Below are 22,818 nucleotides of genomic sequence, written 5' to 3' on the forward strand. Positions count from 1 at the left end.
TTCTCCTGTCAAACGGGGCCAGCCAACCTATTTAGGCTAAGCATGCATAAGCCCACAAGTAATATGAATTGATTTTTTATTTTTTATTTTTGAAAAAAATAGATAAAAATTTATTTTGAGACTAGAAAAATCTAGACAGAAAAAATACCACTTTTATACCAAAATTTTTGAAATATAAAATTTTAAGTTGATGGGTCAAATTTTGAGATAGAATAAAAAAATAATTACAAAAGGGATTATATTTTTAAAAAATATAAAAAACAAAAAACAAGTTAAGCAGCAGCTGTTCATTTAATCCATGGGTTAGCTTGTTTAACTTGAAATTAAACAAGTCTGATTTAAAAAAAAAAACTTCACTTATTGAAATAGATAAACAAATTTAGTAGATAAACGAACTTATCTAACAAATATGATCCATTTTGAGAATCCTAATTTTCTATACTTTCTCTTATTTATGCTCCCATTTTGATTAACAATATCCCTGCACTCAATTTTGGTGTAAATAGTGCTTATTATACATAGGCTTTGGCCTTAAACATGCAATAAAGCAAAATTCAATGGAGGATGAGATTGTGAGCTTCTCAATTCAGTGCTGCTCTCTGAATTTTTTAATCTAGTCCATCCTTTGAAGATTCCCAACATAAGTTGATAGATTGTATTGCCTGCTTTTTAGAATTCAATTTTCTAGTTTCAAAAAACAGTTATGCGGAGGGGGTAGCCAAACTAACTAGGTCACCACCAAGTTTCTCATTTAATTATTTTTTATTTATGATTTTTTTTATCATTATTTATTTGCAAGTTTCTGTACGTAGATTTTAAAGGAATTTCTTTCTCTATAGTAGTTTCTATATAATTATTTTTTCTTTGGGTGGTATGCCTCATTTCTGCTAAAAAAATAATAAAAAAAAGAAAGAATAACAAAAAATTTCACATGTTCTCGTGTATGGCCGAAAAAACCCAATGACAGTTGCCTTGATTGTAAAATAATTAAATAATCGCATATCCCCTGCATGGAATATTGAGTGTACTTCTGCTTTATATATATAATCATTTATTTTAAGAATTAATAGTCAAAATCATTTTTAAAAGATACTTCGATTTTTTTTTTCGTTTCCAAAAAATAAAATTAATCAAATTTATTCTCAAAAGATAATTAATTTGATCATATTTGTTCTTTCCTTATCTCCTTCACTGAAGTGGCTAACGTTTGCTAGCGTGTCCCGTTAACTACGAGCGTGACGCACAAACAAAACGACGCAATTTTGATTCAATGGTCTCCAAACATTCAAACATTGTAAAGCCTAACCCCCTCTCATAACAACTATCTCTCTCTGTTTCGCTTCAAAACGTATCGTCTCCCTCAAGTTATGCCTTAAGTCTTTCACCCAAGTTTTGAATTACTCTATCAACATTTGTTAATATTGGTTCACGATTAAAACAGAAGATTTGTCGCTACTGAATGTAGAGTTGATCTTATCCTAGAGCAACGTTGATAGTGGAGGAAGTCATCGCAACGGTGAGAGGTAAGGATGAAATTTTTTCATGATTTTTGAGTTATTCTATGGTGTTATGTCTTTCTAGTGTCGTGCTGTGTGTGTTCCTTTAATTTAGACTAGAGTTTGGGATGACTAAGAGTTTGTATGACTGTTCGTTTATCATTTTAGTGTGTGAGAATATCTTGTGTTTAACTGGTTCTGTGATGATTTTTAGTTAGGGGTGTTTGATTTTAATAATGGTTCTTTTAGTTTGTTGCATGTTTATTTTGGATTTAGGACACGTTTTCTTATGATTGATTGGTACAAATTAGATTTTGCTGTTAGTGACACATAGAATAGCTAGTACAAGTCTGTTTATTAATGGTATTTTTGTTTATTAATGGTATTTTTGTTTTTGTTATTGTAGATGGAGGGTCTCCTTATGACATTTGTGTTTTTCTATGGTAGGTTTGTTTAAAAAGTGTGAGGATAGAGAGATGATATATGAATCTGACAATACAGAAGTGTTGATGGGTATTGAAGGAGACACACTTGATGTGTTCTTTATAATGTGGTGCTGATCTCGAAATAAATGCTGTCCCTGCTGACGCTGATATTGCTCCAGAAACAATAGCATCATTGCCTGCACTTTCATCACCCATCTAGCCTCCAACAGAGATTGACATCAGCCAATTTGATAGCATTCCATCAACTCAAGATATACAACAGGTTGTATTATCACTATTCAACTGTAAAAAAATTTAGTTTTATTTAATCATTTAACAAATGTATTTGATACTGGATTATGTAGAATCAAATGATAGCTAGGCTACCTAAATTACAAGTGATTAAAGAAAAAGTAAGGGTTAGGTCCTCTCCTAAACCTACTACAATTGCATCCATGGCTATTTCTGTTGAGACAATCAAAAGGACAAGTTCTGCAACTGCTAAGAAGCTGTCTAACTTTATGACTTTTGTGCCTACTCCAAACTTCAAGCGCCCAAAAAAAATGATAAAAAAGTTTGATTAATTAAAAATGTATTTGTGGTTGACTATTTTTTGTATGGGACTACTTTCTCTGGTTTTTGTACAGGGCAAATGAAGTACCATATTGATATCGTGGTTATTTGTAATTTGAAGATTGTATTTGTCCTTTTTTTTTTGTGTAACATTCTTTTTAGGTTTGTGGTGTCATAAAAATCTTATGAATTTATTATGATATTTATTTCTTAAGACAATGTGACAATTAGTCTTCAATGACAAGACAATGCTAAGATTACTTAGTTTGATTACTTACTTTGTTTATGGCTTAATATATCTTATAACGAAAGTGACAAAGACTTGTTTATAATATTTGACAATGTTAATTATGGATAGTTTTGACTTAATTTTACACAACCAACTTCAAACATCTACTCACTTTCAAGCCATACAATTCAATACACCGTTACATTTCAACACATTCTTGCATACAATGTCAATCCACTGAATAACATAACTGGATTTACTTGGAAGTACATATCAAATAATAAAGTATCACACTAATTACAACTACCACAAATATAAAAATTATTAGTAGTTTTAAAGCTCTAACTTTAGCTTTCAAGTTTTTCAATCTCCATGCCACTTTTACCCTCCATTCATCATAGTCACTTTCAACTTCTAAATCAGTTTTCGCATCTTTCTTTGTACCACCTACAACCACTCTTTGATAGTCATCATCATCAACCCACTTAAAGTAATTGCAGTGACTGCTTTTCTGCAATTTTCAAAAGCAGAAAACAAAAAAAATGAAAAAACACCAATAACAGAGAACAAGATAAAAAACCTTTAACTTTTTTTCAACATCACTTACCCGATATCTTGGACATGCATGGAACAATCTATCTAAATTTTCTGTTGTTCCAGATTTTTTAATCACAGTCTTCAACCCACAAAAGCATGATTTGTCGTGAGTCTTCTTCCTCGTTCACATTGAAGCGCTGAAACCATGATTGTTGTGTGACGGATACAACAAACCACCACAACGACCTCCATTTTCTATCTCCATCCTCGCGGCGAACCAGCAATTTTAAGTTCTACCCAATTATATGGCCATATAAGTGTTGACGACAACTTATTTATAATTGAATTTGGGATTACGGTTTATCCATTTAGAGACTAATTTGAATTGTTCTAACATACTTATCTTGTCAACAATAAGAGAGTACTACTTAACATTTATCACGATGACAGTTAATGGAACACGTCACCAAATGTTAGCCACTTAGCAAAGAAGATGGCAAAAGGACGAACGTGACCAGATTGTTATTAAATAATTATAAAGAATTATTTTATACATTTTTTCTCAATAATTTTATTGTAATTTTTTTAAATGAAATTTAAACAAAGTAAATTATCTTAAAAGTACTTCTTAGTTAAAATGTTCAAAAATAAATATATTGGTTCTCACATAATCAATACAATGGAGATGCAACTAAAAATTAAAATATATAAGGGAGTATTAAATTAATTTTAATCTTCCGGTTGTTTTAGAAAGAACTAATTTTAATCACCAAACTTAATTTAATAGTACTTACTACTTATGATTGCATTACTAAAATGCTCCTTTCCTTTTAATCTTACTTGATTGACATTAAAAATTTCATATCATATAATGTCTTAAACAAGAACATTATCCACTAACATATATTTAAAACTCTTGCATATATATGGTAAAATTGAAGCAATATATAAAAACAACACAATAAAATCATTTTTTTATAATAAAAATATTATTTATATACTAAAATTACTCATCATATAATTATATATAAATATTTATAAATGTTGTTTAACGTATTTTTAATATTTTATATTCGTAACTAACTTTGGTAACGACAGCTAACATGATTATTTTATAATTAGAGTAAAAATGTCTCTATTATTTTTTGAAGTCAACTTGTAATATTTACTTTACATTAATTTTGAATGCCAAGATATAATTAATAATAAGCAATTGCTGTTGTTATTGCTCTTTAATAATCAAAAGAAAAACACAGGAGGGTTTGAGTGCAGATACACGTACGTATTGATCTACCATATACATGATTTAAGAAATACGGAGAAAAAGTATGGGAGTGAAGCTGCAAATGATGTCAGAGATGAATGAGCTTTTTTCGGGATTGAAATGATCTATGTGGGCGCATTCAAAAAGAACACTAAGTTTGAAGTTCGTAGTTACCAATATTTGTACTTATTTTCCTCCCACCCTTTGAGAAAAAAATTGAAAAAAATGCAATTTTTCTGACGAGCTGTTATATTTTCGGTTGAGTTTTATACTATGAAAGAAGCAGGTAAGCAGCCATTACAACCTCTCACCTACCTTTTACACTCCATGTACGGCTTTATTCACTTCATTACTTCATTATCTTTCGGTTATAAACCATCTAAACCTTACATTATTTACCCTTAACCATAGGGCTATATATTCATCACTTTTTCTATTCTATTCAAATTGATAATTAATTAATAGGATGTAATAGATGGTACTGGATATGCTACTTCACAATGGTGCAAAAACGAAAATTATTGTGTACCTTACAACATATGTTGTCTGTGAATGTAAACCTTATAATATCTTTTCCCTCTGCTCCAACTCAGATTGGTAATAATGTAGTGGTGCTCACAAAATAATTGCAAGTGTTGCTTGATTGGCCTAAACTAAATCTCACAATCTGTTTTCCCTCACTTTCCTCAACACCATCATCATCACTTGTTCTGTTTATTATTATAAGATTAATTAAGTATTTAATGGGAGTGATGGTACTTACTTAGTACTATGAAAGATAGGAATCTCATAAGAAAATGATTATATAAGAAAGAAGAGAGTGTGTAGGACAGTACTTGGACCGTTAAGTTATAGGAGCAGGAAGAGAAGCTACCTCTGTGTTCTTAATTGCCATCGTTTTATTCATTGCACAAAAGCTAGGGTTTGTTTTTCACACACATACCCTTCACTCACTAAACTCAAAATTGGGTTCCAATTTTATTCAGATGTTCTCTTCCACATATGATTCAAACCCTTTCCCTAACTTCCCTTCATCTTCTTCTTCTTCATCTTATCCTAATAATAATAATAATAATAATACACTCCCTTTCTACATTGATCCACATAACAACAATGATTTTGCAACCACGCTTCTTCACCATCATGATCCATCATCACTACTTGTTTCTCCCTTTATACCTTCAAGTGAAGTGCCATTCCCGTCATCAGCAGAAGAAGCTGTTGTTGTTGCAGCAATGCTTGATCAAGATGCTGCAGCAAGCTATGGCGGGGGCGGAGGACTAATCTACGGTGGTGGAGGTGTTCCCAATTTGCTGACTCAGAAACCGTTAGGAAGCAGCATAGGTACGAAGAAAGATAGGCACAGCAAGATTCACACATCTCAGGGGTTGAGGGACAGAAGGGTGAGGCTTTCAAGCGAAATAGCGCGCAAGTTCTTTGATCTTCAGGACATGCTGGAGTTCGACAAGCCCAGCAACACGCTCGAATGGCTCTTCACCAAGTCTGAGAATGCAATCAAGGAGCTTGCAAGAAGCAAACATAGCTGCAGCTTCAGCTCCGGCGGCGAGAAATGCTCCTGTTGTGAAGGTAGTGATCAAGCAGCTGGGGTGGTGGTGGTGCACTCAAGCGAGAAATCATCTATGGCGGGAAGCAGTGATTCTTGTTCCAAAGGGAGGAACAAGTTGAAGTGGACACAGAGAGAAGATGTTTGTGTTCAGACAAAGAAGGAGTCAAGGGATAAAGCAAGGGCAAGAGCAAGAGAAAGAACTTGTTACAAAATGAACAACAACAACAACAACAACAACAATGGAAGATTAATGGTGCAAGATTTGGAAGACAGAACCCCTGCACTGCAACAATTTGAGCCTTGTGGAAGATGGTCTAATAACCCTCATCAGATTCTTCAACAACAACCTTACTATAACCCTCTTCGTCATCATCATCATCATCACATACTTGGAGATGCTTTTATTAACAATGTCATTGATGATTCTATCATGATTAAAAGGAACATGAATCGTGACCAAAACCTTATTGCTATCCCTAATAACAACAACAACAACATTATTGTTAATGATGATGACTACCAAAACCACTCGTCACCGTTCCTTTATTCAACTCCAAATTGGGACACCGACGAAACCATAAATGGTTGCTCCAACTTTCGTGCAATGGCAGCCACAATGAATAATCTATCAACATGCTTCACCGACCAGTAATGGTGAGCACTACTCTTCATTCTTTTTCTTCTTCCAAGCTTATTTTTATTGTATTTTACTAATTAATTTGGGTGCTGATTTTTAGAGGTTCCAATGGGAAATTCTTGGGAGGAGTGCATATCAATCTTTGATGCTAGTTTCCGGCAAAATCTGATGAGAAATGTGAATCCTAGATGGATCGCAAGTGCTTTTGCCTTGTAATCATCCCAATCTTTCGATCCATCAGTAACTGCTTTTTTATTCTGCCCTATATTCCCATTTTACAATGTTTGTACTGATTCTTGCTGATAATGAGCCAATGGCATATCAATCTTCTCATAAAGCTTTCCTGCTCCTCCGTCTATTATTTTCTCTGAAAACCAAACATTAAAGTTTGATTGAACTGCTTGCAGCAGCCACTTCCTACCAGCTTTTAGTTTTTTTGCTTTTTTTTTTTTAAATAGGTGGTGACCCTTTCAATGCTGAAACAAGCTATGCCCTTAATTTTGGAGCAAGAGGAAAAACAAGAATCATGAAAAAAAAAATCAGAATTATTATTTAATTTCAGCCTTCTTTTTTTCTTTTTTTTCAGCTGAATAAAGCTCACAGATCAGATGATAGAAATATGGTGATTTAATTTTCAATTTTTTTTCAGCTCTAGAAATTCAAGCATGGAAGAATAGAAGACATATAACCATGTATTTCACAAAAGCCCTGGTATCAACTATACAAAGAATGACATCACAGTTAGGTGATTTGTTTTGGTTCTGACTAGCCATTTCAAGCTGACTCCTCTAGTTTATGATGATTTGATTTCTCCTAAATAACCTTGATAAATCATAAACATTACAAATTATATATATCTAATGCTTTTGTGTGGAATTTGCTAATTTTGTAAATACAATGATAGATTAAAGAATAATATATAACTATTGAAAATTTGTAACAATTCAGATTAGTTTGATTGTGGCCAATGCACACAAGAATTTCTATTTTTGCCAGCTCAAGTACCTTCATAGCATATTTAATTAAGCCTGCTAAATATCCATATTCGTTTGGATTTATGAATGATTATTGATAACCATCTTGTCTTCTTGGAGCTATAATTGTCCTTTTGCTCAAAGGGAAGAGTCTTCAATCTTCAACATCAAGGCATTATCCTATTGTGACAGCAATTGCCTATTTCTATCTATGTTTTTACATAGAAGATAGCCACAGGGAGAAGAATATATTGGTGACATTCTCATTTGCTTTGTCTCTAAGGCTTATATATCTATGTATATATATTGATAGTTCTTTTTAAATCAAGTTCTGGACCAAGAAAAAGAAATGGAATGATAAGGTTGTACGACTCTGATGATGAACAAGAACAAAATGGATTGTTAGGGCTTAGGAAATCATGATGAATTCAAATGATTCATTACTATGTATATGTATGCAATCCAAGAATGCAAGTTGCATCAGTTGTTGCCCTTCTATTCATCAATGCAGCTCCTATGTTCCTTCAATTTTTCCCCTTTTATCCTATTCTTCATTTATGCAGTAGGTTTTTACCATACAAGAATCTAAACTTTGATCAGATCAGCAGATATCTGATGATTCATGACTGGCTGGTGTACCATATAACAAGTTGATTGTTAACTTCTATGTATTTAAAGTTTTAGTTTCCTGACTTTTATATCCTATGTAATTTTTTTTCTTCATGTGTCTAAAGAATTCTTACCACCCCACTTGAACACTAGAACTATGACCAAGGGGTGGACAAGAAGTGCAGTTTTGGTTCTATATGCATTGTTATTGCTTTCTACAATTTTGTTCAATGGAAATATAATTTTATGCTGCTGAGTTTTGAATCTGGTATATTACAGGTTGAGCCATAGTTACATGGGAATTTCCATTCTATGATAAACTGTGAATTGATACAAGATACACTACCACCTAATTGGTGAATTCATGTATCTACGGGTTGAGCATGCAGTAATAAATTTGGTTAATGCAGTTATCTTTATATAAAGTTGATAGTTGAAAGTTGTTACACTAGCAACTTCACGTGAAGCCAACTATAAGTGAGTTATTACTTATTAGCAATAAGTTTTTGCGAAATAACTGATTCAGATGAATTATATTTTCTGATCTAGATGATTCTTATAGCTTAGATTCATGGAATGAAAACTACTAGTGTCTTCCTCTAATTCATGTGGAAGACAGCATAATGATAATAATATCAAAGACACTAACACTATCTATCTGATATGAAAATGACATTGAGCGGCTAGTATATATAAAAAAAACCCTAACTAACCATAAACATGTGCTTGTTTTTCTCTGCCGGTTGATGGTGTAGGGCTCCTTGTTGATGTCTTAATCACCAGCAAGGTTGGTTGCTAACCATTTCCTGTAACCGCTACACCAGAATCCAACGGCCACAATAACAGAATTCAACATTATTATTTTCTTTCCAAAACTTTTTATCACTATCTATCACCACTACTCATAAAATCAGGGGTTCCAGGCCACACATTTGGCTCATCATAAAGGGGATCTCAGATCTCTTGTATATATATCTTTGGACTGGGTTCTTATTGGTTAAAGACTCAAAGTCATTGATCTTATACATCTAACGCATATGCATATGCTACCTGACTGATTTACAGTCCAATTGAAAAGACAATTTTTTTTTTCAGATAATAAGAAAGAAATAACAGAAAATGAATTTTTTTTATAGGTTTCTAAATATATATAATTCTTTATATGACCTAAAAACATAAAATTACTCGTTACTCAAATATTCTGAGAAATTAATTATGATTAATAGCAAAACATAAAGGCCTATAAGCACTTTCTCTTCGATAAGGTAGCTTTTTAATTTCTTCCCATTATTTATGCATGTGTGAAAGTTAGAGCAGAAAAGTTTAACCGTGAAACACAGTATAAGTATTATGTTTTAATTTGGCCAACTTTTTTATTTCTTAGTTAATAAGGTAACATTTATTTATATTAAATATAATTAAAATAAACTATATAGTTAAACGTAAGGGTTTTTATTTTTACCTATTTTCATGTGAAGGTAAGTAACATTTATATTTATTGCTAAATATTCATTAAAATTATTTTTAGATTAACAATTAGCAGGTTTAACAATATGTATTTATTATTTTTGTTATTAGCTATATTGAATTCCAAATTGATAATTTGATGAGATTAAATAATTGTGAAGAAAAAGAGCTAGTTATATTAATAATAGAAAATGGATTTTATTGTAAAGTAGAAAAGGGTTGATGAAGTTGATGAAGAGTGAAGAAAGGTGTTGACAGGGAAGAGAAATGAGAGTTATAAATGCATATAACAGTGAGTGGTTAGGACAGAATAGAAGAGAAACCCGTGCTTGAATTCGCAGAGTTTGACTGAGTAGTCCTCTTAATTTGCAACAAAATGGCTTCTTTCCTTATATATCCATCACTTCCACAGAACGGGGCCCTTCTTCTTCGTGCTCCCTATCAACAAGTGTGCCTACTCTCTACTCTACTTCCATCTTTTATCAACAATTATATTCCGTACCATAGTACCACAATAATGTAACAAACTAGTATTCCTAATACTATTCTTAGTATTAAAAACAAGAGATTAAACTGGAGAAAGAATGGTATATTATTGAGTGTATTCAAGTTGTCTGAAATGATACAATATAAAAAGGTATTTATAGGTACTAAAAGAATGGTAATAATAAAGACGTAATCTCCTATAATAAATATTCAGATATACTAAATAATCCTAATTAATTTTATAAGTTCCGTACCCCGCCAGAACTGGCGTTGGAATTGAACCCTTTATTCATATTCCTAACCATCCTCCATTTCTCAAACAAAAATTCTCTCGTTTCCTTATCAACAACCCCACACAGATTCCATTGGTCCGTTCCATAACCACCACAATTTAGTTAATAAATCTTGATTTATATTATATTATAAACTTGAATATGAATATGTAGAACCCACCATTGGTACTGAACCTGAAATAAATTCTATAAATTCGTCTTACAGTTTGTCCCCGTAAGACAGTCAAGTAATAAGTAAGGGAGTCCAAATAGGGCAGACAGAGATGGAGTGGTTCAATTTTGCCAACCCCATCCATTGCTTTCTTAAGCCAATGCAACCATGTACTGTCACGGTCTAAATGTTTCATCTTATGTTTCTTCTTTAATTTCATATTACAACTCACTTGGATTAGAGTTAATTAGATGCTATCATAGTTAATCCATAATGTCTGGCCAATTAGAATAAGAAGAAAGAAAATATCATGCCGACAATACATATACTTGGTTTTAAACAAGCAATAATCAATCCCACTTAGCTTGCATAAAAATGACATGTCTAACATAATAGTTGAGTGTTAGTAGTACTGCTATGAATAAGGAAAAAGACTAGAGCTAGCTACTTGCCTAGCTTGTAATATATAGTGTGTATTTAATATCAGAAAAAGGGGCCATGGCCGCCAACCTTAGCTTGGCACAACCCCATGCATGCTCACATTGCATTCATTATAACCCTGCTTTCTAGCCAACCTCCAAATAGAGCTATTAACTTCTGCTTATTAATTAGTTGTATATATGTATGTAACTTGCATTGTAACCCCAACTTTATTCAACTACAGTGAAGATCCTATGAAATCATTGTCATGGATCCTTCAATATGTGTGAATATCATTGCATAACCGTTCTTGTCAAGTGTCAACACAAGTCAAAATGAAAAAAAAAAATTTAATCAATCAAGTAATCATAGTCAACTCTGTTGACCTTTTGTTAATTAACCATTTACGTACATTCTATTATATATGACACCATTTATTATTTGATTACTCTCTTGCTATGACTTTGGGCAAATTTCAACTACCGATAACTTCCTACAATGAAAATATTTTCCATAAGTGCTTAAAATTAAGAAAAAAAAAGGTTATAGGCTGAAAATAGTATATAATCTTTATAAATAATGAACAAAAATTTCAGTTATTATTATCTTATATAGATTTATCTAATATCTAGCATTGTTGTTATTCTTACCTTATCAAATAGAACATTTTTTACGTGGGTAAGTTACCAGAGAAGCATGTGACTAAAATTGTGATCTTAGAACAGGGTAGTTAAAATAAAATAGGTGCATTTGGTGAATTTTATCACTAGAAAAAGTACAAAAAAATAAAAAGAAAATTATAATAGATCAGGAAAATTTTCAAGTGTACTGATATACCGGTGTTTCAATAATTTTTAACCGTTGATCTTAATTATAAAAAGTATATATAATATATATAATTAAGATCAATGGTTAAAAATTAATAAAACACCGGTGTATCGGTATACTTGAAAACTTTCCAATAGCTCATACTCAATTTTCTTTCTTTATGCAGAAAAACAAAAACAAAAGAAGAGCTACTTTTCCTAGGCAGGGCTACTACTATTTTCTGTTGGCATAGGCCTTTTAAGGGTGTTCCAGGCCAACAATGATGTTTTAAAACAATATTATATTAATGGAAAATTAGCAAGTGTTTAAAAAACATATATCTATCTTCATAAGTTGATGTATGTAGAAGTTAACAACTGCTCAAATAACATAAATTCAATTTAACGACAAAAATATTAATATAGAAAGATTATAGGACTAGCCATAGTGTAGGGCACATAGTCATAGAAAATTGAAGGTACTTACTACTTAAATTGTTAATTAATCTCAAATCAACGTAACGTATATGAACATGCATAAGTTATAGGTCAGTATACTTAGGAATATAGCTGTTGGAGTACAGTAATTAATCACATCTCCTAACAAGAAACTAATCATCATATGGAATATGTAATGCAACGTGGATATCAGATCAAAAGGACGGATCAATAAATTAAAGCAGCACCACTGCACAGTGCCATAGGCATCATCATGAACATCTTTTTATTGACTCTATAATTTAATATAGAAAAAAAATGATGTTTGATAGAACATATATATATGCATGCACTACTTGTTGATTTCAAAATACATATATCATTAATTTTTCAGTAGATAGATTTCATATGCTGTGCATAAAGTTTGATTTGATTATTTGTTCTAGCTTTTCATGTTTATTTCAAAGAGAAATTAAACAACCAGCAATATAATAAGGATACATATTTGATTATTTGCTCTTTTGATATATGTGTGGTTTTGGTTTCGGCAGAATTTTCTGTTGGATGGATATATACAAGTTAGTCTTGTCACTTCATTCAATCTAATATCACTTTTTTGCTCTTTTTGTTTTTAAAATTTTGCTTAAACTTTCAATATATAGATGGTATTAGATAGATTTTAACTGTTTGACCAGAGTTAAATGGGTGTTTTAAACTCTCTAGAGAGAATTATTATTATCTGCATTTAAGTTTTAAAAATTCTCATTTTGGTATGTATCAGGTATTTTCTTTCTGATTGTTGCTCTTGCTTACATTTATTATGATTTTTACATAAAATCTAATTTATAATCTAAAGAAGAGTAGAGTTGCTTGTTTGCAAAAATATAAGAAGAGAGAAACATATTAATATCATCATGGTTTATAAAGGTTTGAGGTTTCAACATTTAAAGAAGATTAAGCCCTTAAAAAGGGTCTATCAGTATTCAAAGAGAACAAAGATTTTAGATGTGGCTTACCAAGAAGAGAAGATCAGATTCAATAATTCTTCCAGTTCCAAACTCAGATCACACCAGTCACCACCAGTCACTAAAGTTTTAGACAACATATATAAGATAAAGAAAAGCAGGTAAAAGTGAAAATGATGAACAAGACTAGAATTAGATAACTAATTAAGTTTAATCATATTATATTCTCACCTGATTAAAGTGAAAATAATTGGTGCTACCACAAAATTCATGATCTCTTTACACTGAAAAGTAGCAAAACATATAGATGAAGATATATATACATATAGGTGTATAAATCTTAGTCAGAAGTTTTCTTAGTAGGAATGTATGATGGTTTTTTCTTTTCTTTCTAGTTTTCTTCCTCAATCATCATCAGGCAAATAAAGGTTGAGTGAAGGTGAGACATGGGGATAGTGACTCATACAAAAAGAGAATGAAGTTAGGAAGCAAAGAACAAAAAGATTACCCAATTTATGAAAATGGAAAATTGAGGAATGGAGAGGTATGAGGCAGAAAGCATGAAATAGAACATGTGTTTATTTTTGCTATGTGAAGGACTAAGAAGAAGAAAACAAAGAGAGATGAATTAAAGATAGTGATGTTGGAGTGTTTGACAAGTGGCAAAGGGACACAAATAACATACTAAGTAGTACAGGACTCATCAGAGGAGAATGATTGGAATGGAAGCAAACAGTAGTGAATAATATGTATGCATAAAACAGAGAAGGGAATGAAGAAGGCAAAGGTTGCATTTGCCACAAAATGGCCACAGCTTAATTACAATTACATGAAAGAAGAATCATGGCTAGGTTTGAACAGAAGCAAGGTGTTGCAAAGTATTCATGAATTTGTCAAGAAAACTGATTGAAGTAACACTGCAAAAAGCAGCATTGAATGAAAGAGAGAGAGAGAGAGAATAATTGCTTTGAAAAAAGACCATGGTCATGATGATAACCTTGAGAGAGTCAGACCCAGAGAGATAATGGTAATCAACAGAAAAGTGCGTAAGCTACTACTACTTAGGCTCCCAGGATTGCGTCATTTTTATGCTCTCCTTTTTCACTTTACTAATATATGAAATTATCAAACACTAGTACTCCATAAAGAAAATTCTATTTTGGGTGTGTTTGGATTTGCGTTGGAGAAGAGAGAAGTTCGTTTGAGTTCCTTGAACGCTTCATTTTTTATCTAAAAGTAATTTTGAATAATGTAATCCAAACAATATTTAGTTTACTATAATCCATTTTGAATAAAAATTACCAAACATAAATCACGTTAATACTAACTCACTTTTGATTAAAATCAATTTTATACAAACTTCCGTTTGCAAACCGTAATCCAAACACACACTATATATTTAAACATTATGATGTTGTGTAAAACACGTAAAACAAGCTTATGTCTCTTCATTCAATCTATATAATTAGCTTGGATCATCGTTTCATCATCACTTATATGTTACATCATTTTAATCTTTTGAAATTTCTGGTACTACTAGAATTTTCTAATTTTTTAAAAAAATATTACTATTTTGAATTATTGAGCAGCATGCAATGAAGTAGTTATATATGTAACGTAGGGTGGATTTTTACATGCGAATGATCACACCTATGAACTATTGCATAGCCCTGATTTTGCTTCACATCCAACACCTCAAGCTTTAGAGTTTAGACGAGTTTTTCAAGCATAGTAGTGTACAGTGTGACCCTGAAATAATGAACCCTAGCTAGCTATATATATATAGGACATCATGTCTCCTCTAACAATAGCAAACCCCAAGTTTTACTCGATCTTTCTACACTTTTCATCTACTCTCTCCTACCAACAATTCCAACCAAATCTTCCACATTAACTGCACGTCTGCACCAATATATCCAATTCAAAGTGAAAGAAAATGAAAATTGATTCTTACCTTGGTTTCGTGGTTTAAAACTGTGTAATTTGTGTGGTTTCGATCAATTTTTTATTTATTTTTTATTTTTTTACAAGTAACTATTACACATATTAAACTTGAAGACAGTTACTTATGTATTAAAATATTTATTGATCAGAGTGGATGAAAAAAAAAATTGACACATGTATTTTCATAAGAATACATAGTAGTTAATTTTAGTGTATAAATAATATTTTTAGTACTCATAAGATAGTTAAATCTCAAAAAATAATTAATGCACATAAAATTTTTTAGCAAAAAAATATTATTATTATTGTCACTAAAATATCTTGCTATATATGATTTTCCAAGTATAAAATAGTAAGAGGTTGTGGGGTTCGAGTCTCCTATCTTTAGTAAAAAAAAAATTTTTTTTGTCAATGAGTTATAGTTTAAGGATATCATCTAAAGACTCGATTTTGGGCTTGCTTAATTAATGATCTTTAGTGTATAAGTACCTTGGGCTTAGGCCCGTTTTAATACAAAGTTTATAAGCACCTAACGTGGGCCTTGATCTGTTTATTACATCAAGGGGCCCACATAATCGAAACAAGTTTCAGGTGCCACCATGAAACGCACCGTTGCGCCCATAAGATACGTTCAGTCTAAAACCCTAAATCCCAATTCCTCTCTCCCTCCGAACAGAAATTGGCACTAGCACTGTTTTAGTTTAAGTGTTCATACATATTCTGCCCTTAACAATCGAAACTAATCACGAAAATGATATGACATGGTCTTTCATCAAAAGCTAAAGTGGTCAAATTTTAGCAGAATCAGTTACATTTTGTTATAAAAGAAAACAAAACGGATCATTTCAATGTCAAAAGGTTATATATTTATACAAAAGCTGCAAGTTTCATGAGTTGTTCAAGCCAATTGAAGCTCTCCTTTTTACTTGGAAGAAAATGGAAGTGTCCACTGGTAAAAGTTGGCATGATGATATTTGAACCCTCTGCTAGCTTTGTGGTTTTGTTAGGCATAATGCAAACAATTCTGAGAGTTGAGTTTATAAACAATCATTTCAAAATGGAATATTCCCCGCCATTATGAATAATAACTGCCAAATGCTAATGCTATTGTGTCAGCACACCACCCTTCCTTGCTTATTTGTATTATTAGACTGTTGCAACTAACAAGTATTTTGCAGAAAAATGCTGTCTTTACGTGACAATGGACAAGTTTGACTAAATTATCTTCTAATAGTTTCCGGCTATTACTTTTACGTAAAGACAATTTTATGTGAGTAATGTTTAAGTGTGATATTTTTGGTTCCCCATTTGGAAGGCCAATTCAGGATCAGGGACCAGTTACAATTACAAAAGACACAAGGCAAGAGATAGCACTCTGATGGTGACATCAATTACTTTCAATTCCATTTAGCTTAATGCTAATCACTTCCACTAACCGAATTTTTATTGAAAAAGAAAAAAAAAAGATTTTCAAACCCCATTTTCTTTTCACCTTTTTATCAAACCATTACTTATTCAGAGGACCATAGTGTAAAGGAAACAAAAAACAAAGAAAAGAGGATGTCCAATTTGTGTTGAAAATGATTGTAGGTAAAAATTGATGACCAATGATTCTAGTTGCAGAAGACAGCACAATCTGACTTTCTACTGATCCCATAGTGGAAAGAGGATCATGAACTCAGCTCAAGTCTGCAAAAACTATCCTTATGCAATTATCATTTCTCTCGTGTGAAAATAAATTACTTTTTCTAAAATAAAAATCAAACAATGATGTTCAAATAGTAATTATAGTAGAGCATATTTACCCTCCTCGCATGCAGCTCTTATTTTTTTGGGCAAGGCATAGTGACTACTGACATATACAGCAATAGATATTATTCCAAAGTCTTCCAACCATGTCTTTATAATATATCTTCATATAGATTTTTTTGAATCATGATCTTTTCTTACATTTAGTGGTGTTTGTGAAGTGGCTATGTAACAGCCACATTGACAAAAGAGGTTTCTGACACGAAATTTTAGATTTAGTTAGGAACCCCATTAATGAATATTTTAATGAGACTATTATCCAAATTTGTGATTTGGCCTTATTAGTCGTTATCTACAACATTCTTGTGCTCAACTTTTGTTGGTGATCCTACCTAGACGCACAAGGTAATAAAGGTAAAGTGTCTAAAGTTGAAACTTAGTCAAAAGTAAACAGCAATTGACACAGGCATGCAACATGTAAATAGCATCTTGGATTGGAAGAGCCTCCAATATTTTCTGCCAAACCTGCAAACCCTGTCTTGAGCTTCTTTAATCTGTTTAAAAATACTTAAATATTGTTGTCTCCACATCAGAGTTGAAACTCAGAATACTAGTTGATGCCAAGCTACCTTTAACAGTAAATTTATCAACATTGCTGAAAAGAAAAGAGAAGAGGAAACAGAACCAAGCAAGAGAGGCTTTGGAATTCTCTCATGAATTAAAAATTCTTTTTCTTCTTTCTGTTTTTTTTTCCTTCTTACATACTGTGGCAATCACTAATTCACTATACATCAAATCAAAACTCTCATTCTCTTTGCATTTTAAAAACAATGAAAAATGAAGAAAAGAAAACAGTTAGTGCCCAAATGATTATTACTGACGATCTTTCACCTACATTAAATGTTGGACAAAAACAATTAAAGAATCTTGAATAAAAAAATCGTCTTCTTCCATGTCCTGCCAAAAGAGAGAAGTTGATCATGAGTAAGAGTTTATTATATTGTTGTTAATTCATAAAAAAGTGTGACAAGTATTAATAAGTACTAACTAAAACATAGTACCTAATGATTGTGCGTGATTCTGAATGGTTGTGCAGGGCTGAGAGACTGGTAAGAAAGCTAAGTGTTTTTAAAATCAAATTATGCACAGTGCTGAAGTTGGTGTACAAGATGATGATGTTGATGATGATGACGAGGATGTACTACTGTTCTGAACTTCTGATCATGTGATAGGCAAGGCATGACTGTAGACTAAGCAAGAATACAGATTATCAAACTGAAAAAGATAAAGTAAAGGTTAAAATTAGACAAAGAAGCTGAGACCAAAAGCAGAACAAAAAGAAGTAAGAAAGAGAAGAAAACTAACCTTTTTCGGTATGTGGGAAATGGGTTGTCCTTATCACCCTCCATCCATGAATTGAATTTCTTCAAAGTGAGTCCCTCTTGGCAATGGGGGACCAATTTCTGAACAGTAATAAGGGTATGTAAGTTATGTGAGATTTCTAATTCAGGGGGAAAAGAATAACTTCAACGACATTAAGAAAAGAACAAAAGGACTTCAAAGCAATAAAGATTGAAATCAATTTGTATATCTAGTGAAGCAAGAAACACCTAGTGGCTAAGAACATATTAGCATATTCTTTAGGCTCTTATGTTTTTATTGCAGTATCACCTCTATTATGTTCAGCTCCATATAATCATTGATAATTTTAGAATCTTGTACTTTTGGTCTAAATATAAAAAATGCTCAGGGTCCCCTTGTTTGCATAGAGCCCTGCAGATAATTTTTGTTTTTATGTTTTTCTGTTTGTATCTAAGTGCATGAGGTTGAAAAAAGAAACAAAAAACCAAAGCATTCAGCAGCATAAATTTCCACTATTTTACAAGCATAATAGTGAGAATGGCAGAAGGGATAGGGAAAGTACTTGAATGTGGATGGACATGTTTCACATCCAGCCATTCCATTCCTCTTTAGAAAAAGTTCAGCTCGGTGTATCCGCCTGAATATGGCAGAAGTTCTTCCACCTCAATTCTGGAACGAGAACAACTCATAGTTTTCTTCAGTCTGCCATGAGTTGACTCAACCTCAGCCATGAATATGCCATAGACAGGCCTGTGATCCGAAAATCTTGATTCCCCGCGGACGTAAGATAATTGATGAAGACCTTCTCCAAACCACAAGATTCTGTCACACCTATAAGAAAAATACTTATATAAGCATAACAAATTTAACAAAACTATGTCAACAACTATGAAACACACCCTATGCTTCATTTTCTACTTTCTTCATATTGAGTAGTAAGTACTTACCATGCAGGTGTTCTCCTTTTCTCCTTTGGATGCATATCATCTCCTGCATATCTATCTGAATTAGTTGAATACTTGTATGTTGGGGGAAAATATATCTTCCCTTCATTCCATCCCACAAATACACGGCCTCTTTTCTGTTCTATTCTCAACTGCAAGGAATGTCAATAATTAAGGCTCATTATGCTTTGTCACATAGCAATAAAAATGAACCTAGAGCTATTTAAATGGTTAAACATACATACCTGATCATTCTCTAATAATGCTCTCCAGTTTTGCATCTCAACAAGTGCCTTAGCAGATCGGTAATTGAGGGCGATTCGATAATTCAAATCTCCGAGCCATATTATTCGACTACATTAATGAATTTTAAGTTAGTTCATGAAAAGAAATTATGTTAAATGGAAAGGAGACAAAGGAAAATGATTTTCAGAAAACAGAATTAGCAACTGCAAGAGACAAAGACAAAGACAAACAGATTCTTACTCATGCTCAAGGATTGTTTGTGGGGACTTCTCATTGTCCACACCATTAACACGCGGAAACCTTGTCTTTTTTAAAATCTCCATCACATCCAAATTTCTTCTTAGTTCATCTCCCTCTTTCTGTCCAGAGGTTAAATGGCTACAGATAAAGCAAAAGCTTGTTTCATGCAGTGACATGCTGATTGAGATGGATCCCTGTAGATACAATCAAAATAACTCTCTCATTAAATCCAATTTATTATGAAAAATAAAAATTAGAACTATATGACTGACATAACATTCACCTTATTTCCAAGATAGCCCATCAAACCTCTGCCAACACATGATACTTTCATGTTTTGCACATGATCTTTCAATTCACTTCTTACCCATATGGTAAGGTATATTCCCACCATTTGCTTACTTGCTACAAGGCAGTACCTCGAACGCCCCGGCATGCCATATCCATCCTCATTAGAGGCAGGTCCGGCATAAGACATTGGCGAAAATAGAACTGTACTTGGCGAATCTCCAATGGCATTATCATCATCAGATGAACCCCATCTTGAATAGTCACTTGGTCTTGAGTAGTCACTTGCCCTTGAATAGTCACTAGGCCTATAACCCCATCTAAAACTGGGATCAAAGTCACTTGGCCTTGAGTAGTCGCTTGGCCTTGAAAAGTCACTTGGCCTAGAGTAGTCACTTGGCCTTGAGTAGTCACTCGGCCTGTGGCCGAACATTACACGATCACAGACACTATACCTTCGATCTAGTCGTGGTTGAGCAAGTGAGGGATCGTTGTCAATTCCATAACTAGTAGAAGTTGTCTGGAACGATCGCCTATGGAAGAAAGATGAATTCTTCTGCCTAGCTGATCCCTCAAAATCAGCATTTAGCTCTGCAATTGGCTGAGGAATGGGAGAAGGTGTATAACATCCACTGCTTCCACTAGTGCCAGGAAGGTTGTTTAAACTCTTTCTGATGAGAGCCAACCATTTTTTGGCAGGGCCATTGTCCTCAGCCCCTAAGATATTACCAGCATTCAAGGGAACTATCTCTTGAAATCTGAAAGAGGATAAAAACATGTCATTGGTAACAGTTAGAACAAAGGTTGATCAAAGACTAAGTTGACAAGAACCAAGTCAGAATTCCTACCCTAGAACATATATATCTGCTGGTGGTGAGGAATGAAGCCAATCATCCAAATTCAAATTACTCGGTGGTGATCTTCCAGCAACATTCCATGTAGCAACAAAAATGCTGCTCACAAAGAAGAGAAAAGCACCAGAGAAAATATGAACAAACCAGTATTTTTTTGGTAAGAAACAGTAAAATCACAAGAGGAAAAGGAAATATACCTATGGTTCTGAACATCAATAATTCGAGGATGGTCAAGATTCATTCTTCCTCGCCTAACCTGATCTGCACTCCTGCTAAACTTCTCTGTTCATTTGTAGTGAGGAGGTTTAAACATTAAATTTTGTCATGTAGATGTAAATGTTCTTTAAACATCAAGATTTCCAAGGAGTGGCATCATGAAATTCAGTACCTGTTTTGCTCTTTTTGATAGTGCATGGTTCTCTCTCAGAGAAGCTACTCCTGCTACTCCTGCTTCTGTATTCTACGTTACCTCCTGCTTTAATAGCAATGCTAATGCTTCAAGTTCATGTACATAGAGAAACAAAAGATATAGAAAACTGTAGTATGAAGCACAATTGGTGAGTATATACTATATAGTTTTGTATATATGGTTTTAGCTTAATTTTCTTAGATTAAAAAACAACAAATGAGACAGAAGTTGATGAAAGACCCTAGGCTTCAATTTCCATTCCCAGTTTGTGTTATTTGTTAAATTCCCTTGGTTTCTCCGGCAACCAACTAGAAGCCAAGTCTTATTCCTATGCTTGTTGCTTCCCAAATTTTTTAAAAATGGAACCACTTATAGAAAGTGAATTTTGAAGAAGACAAATCAAAGCATACCCACCTCCATAGGCAACAGCACCTGATAGTGTATCATCAGTTCTGCATTTGATATTGAAGAACTTTCTAACCATTTTCTTTGACCATGAGAGCTTCATCAAACCAACAAAAAGACAGAAACAAAAGCAGTTAACAACTTGCAGAGATTGCAATCAACAACACACATCAAAGTATTCATCTCTACAACATAGAAGAGAATGGAAAAAACAAAAAAAAAAAAACCTTGGTTTTCTTTGAATTGTCATCTCTCATTTTTGCAACTTCTACTTCATACAGCTCCTCAAGCACACTATGATATTTCTCCTCAGAAGAGAATTAATAAGTTATAACCCAACACCCCCACCCCCACCCCACCCCCAAAAAAGCTCTCTTCAGAGCTTCAAAGAGTAAAAGATCATTGCTTTGAAAACCGCTTCTCCAAAATCCACCCTTTCTTCTATTTCCCCTTCTCTTTCTTGACTTAGACACAATACAAAACTCATTTGTATCCCAGTTTATGAACTCCAGAGCACCCCCTATCCAAACAGAACAAAACTAAGATCAACAAGAAGTGAAACTCAGCAAGATACAACAAAATGCCTCAATTTTTTCCCCCTGGGTTCTGTCTTTAGCTGCTATGTTGTTCTTGCCACACTAAGAAAAGTGTAAGAACATGGAAGCAGACTCCAATAAGAAAAGTGTAAGAACATGGAAGCACACTCCAATAAATATGACAGAAAGGAGAAAGCGCCACCAATTACTAGAGAGAGAGACAGAGAGAGACAACACTTTAATGCGTGGAAGTGAGAAGAGATTCTGAGGTGGTAGAACAATACAATGCAGCAAAGAGAGAGAGAGAGAGAGAGGGAAAGCAAAGCTTCAAGTGTTGTAGTGTTTCTTTGTTTCTCTCTCTTGGAAACCAAAGCACCTCGTTCTCTGCAAACAAAGCATCGAATTTGAACAGAATAAAGCGCAGTAAAAAGAGAGAGCATACAAGAACTTTATTATTATTATTATTAGTAAATTAAATAATCACAATTTATTGTTTTTTATAAG

At 33.0% G+C, this 22,818-nt stretch overlaps 2 protein-coding genes across 5 annotated transcripts; one reads left to right on the forward strand and one right to left on the reverse strand.

Annotated features, from left to right (window-relative positions):
* On the forward strand, positions 5,602-6,443 carry LOC107616106 (transcription factor DICHOTOMA-like; the record flags this gene model as incomplete). The annotated part of the gene is made up of 1 exon (XM_021111236.1): positions 5,602-6,443. A coding segment is annotated over exon 1 (684 nt), but the record flags the coding sequence as incomplete, so codon positions are not given.
* Positions 17,661-22,801, reverse strand: LOC107618929 (type IV inositol polyphosphate 5-phosphatase 7-like). 4 transcript variants are annotated; one of them, XM_016321117.2, is made up of 13 exons: positions 22,006-22,801; positions 21,788-21,875; positions 21,353-21,439; positions 21,162-21,246; positions 20,959-21,063; positions 20,106-20,868; positions 19,823-20,016; positions 19,582-19,690; positions 19,340-19,488; positions 18,955-19,223; positions 18,396-18,493; positions 18,092-18,273; positions 17,661-17,987 (listed from the first exon to the last, which is right to left on the reverse strand). In XM_016321117.2, exons 1-10 carry the CDS (start codon positions 22,033-22,035, stop codon positions 19,001-19,003), a joined length of 1,833 nt encoding a protein of 610 aa, XP_016176603.1. In that variant the 5' UTR covers positions 22,036-22,801; the 3' UTR covers positions 17,661-17,987; positions 18,092-18,273; positions 18,396-18,493; positions 18,955-19,000. The 4 variants fall into 4 exon arrangements, with proteins under 4 accessions (XP_016176603.1, XP_016176604.1, XP_016176602.1 ...); XM_016321118.2 differs by having other exon boundaries at positions 18,092-18,280; XM_016321116.2 differs by having other exon boundaries at positions 18,092-18,305.

The sequence above is a fragment of the Arachis ipaensis genome, chromosome B09 (assembly GCF_000816755.2).
Source record: "Arachis ipaensis cultivar K30076 chromosome B09, Araip1.1, whole genome shotgun sequence".
Lineage (NCBI taxonomy): Eukaryota > Viridiplantae > Streptophyta > Magnoliopsida > Fabales > Fabaceae > Arachis > Arachis ipaensis.

Bases quoted from the DNA above. Each gene is read 5' to 3' on its own strand.
- LOC107618929 (XM_016321117.2), bottom strand. From the start codon at position 22,035: ATGAGAGATGACAATTCAAAGAAAACCAAG. The intron at 21,247-21,352 runs GTACTGAATTTC...ACAAATGAACAG, and splicing joins TATCAAAAAGAGCAAAACAG to AGAAGTTTAGCAGGAGTGCA. The intron at 20,017-20,105 runs GTGAATGTTATG...TTGTATCTACAG, and splicing joins TGGGCTATCTTGGAAATAAG to GGATCCATCTCAATCAGCAT.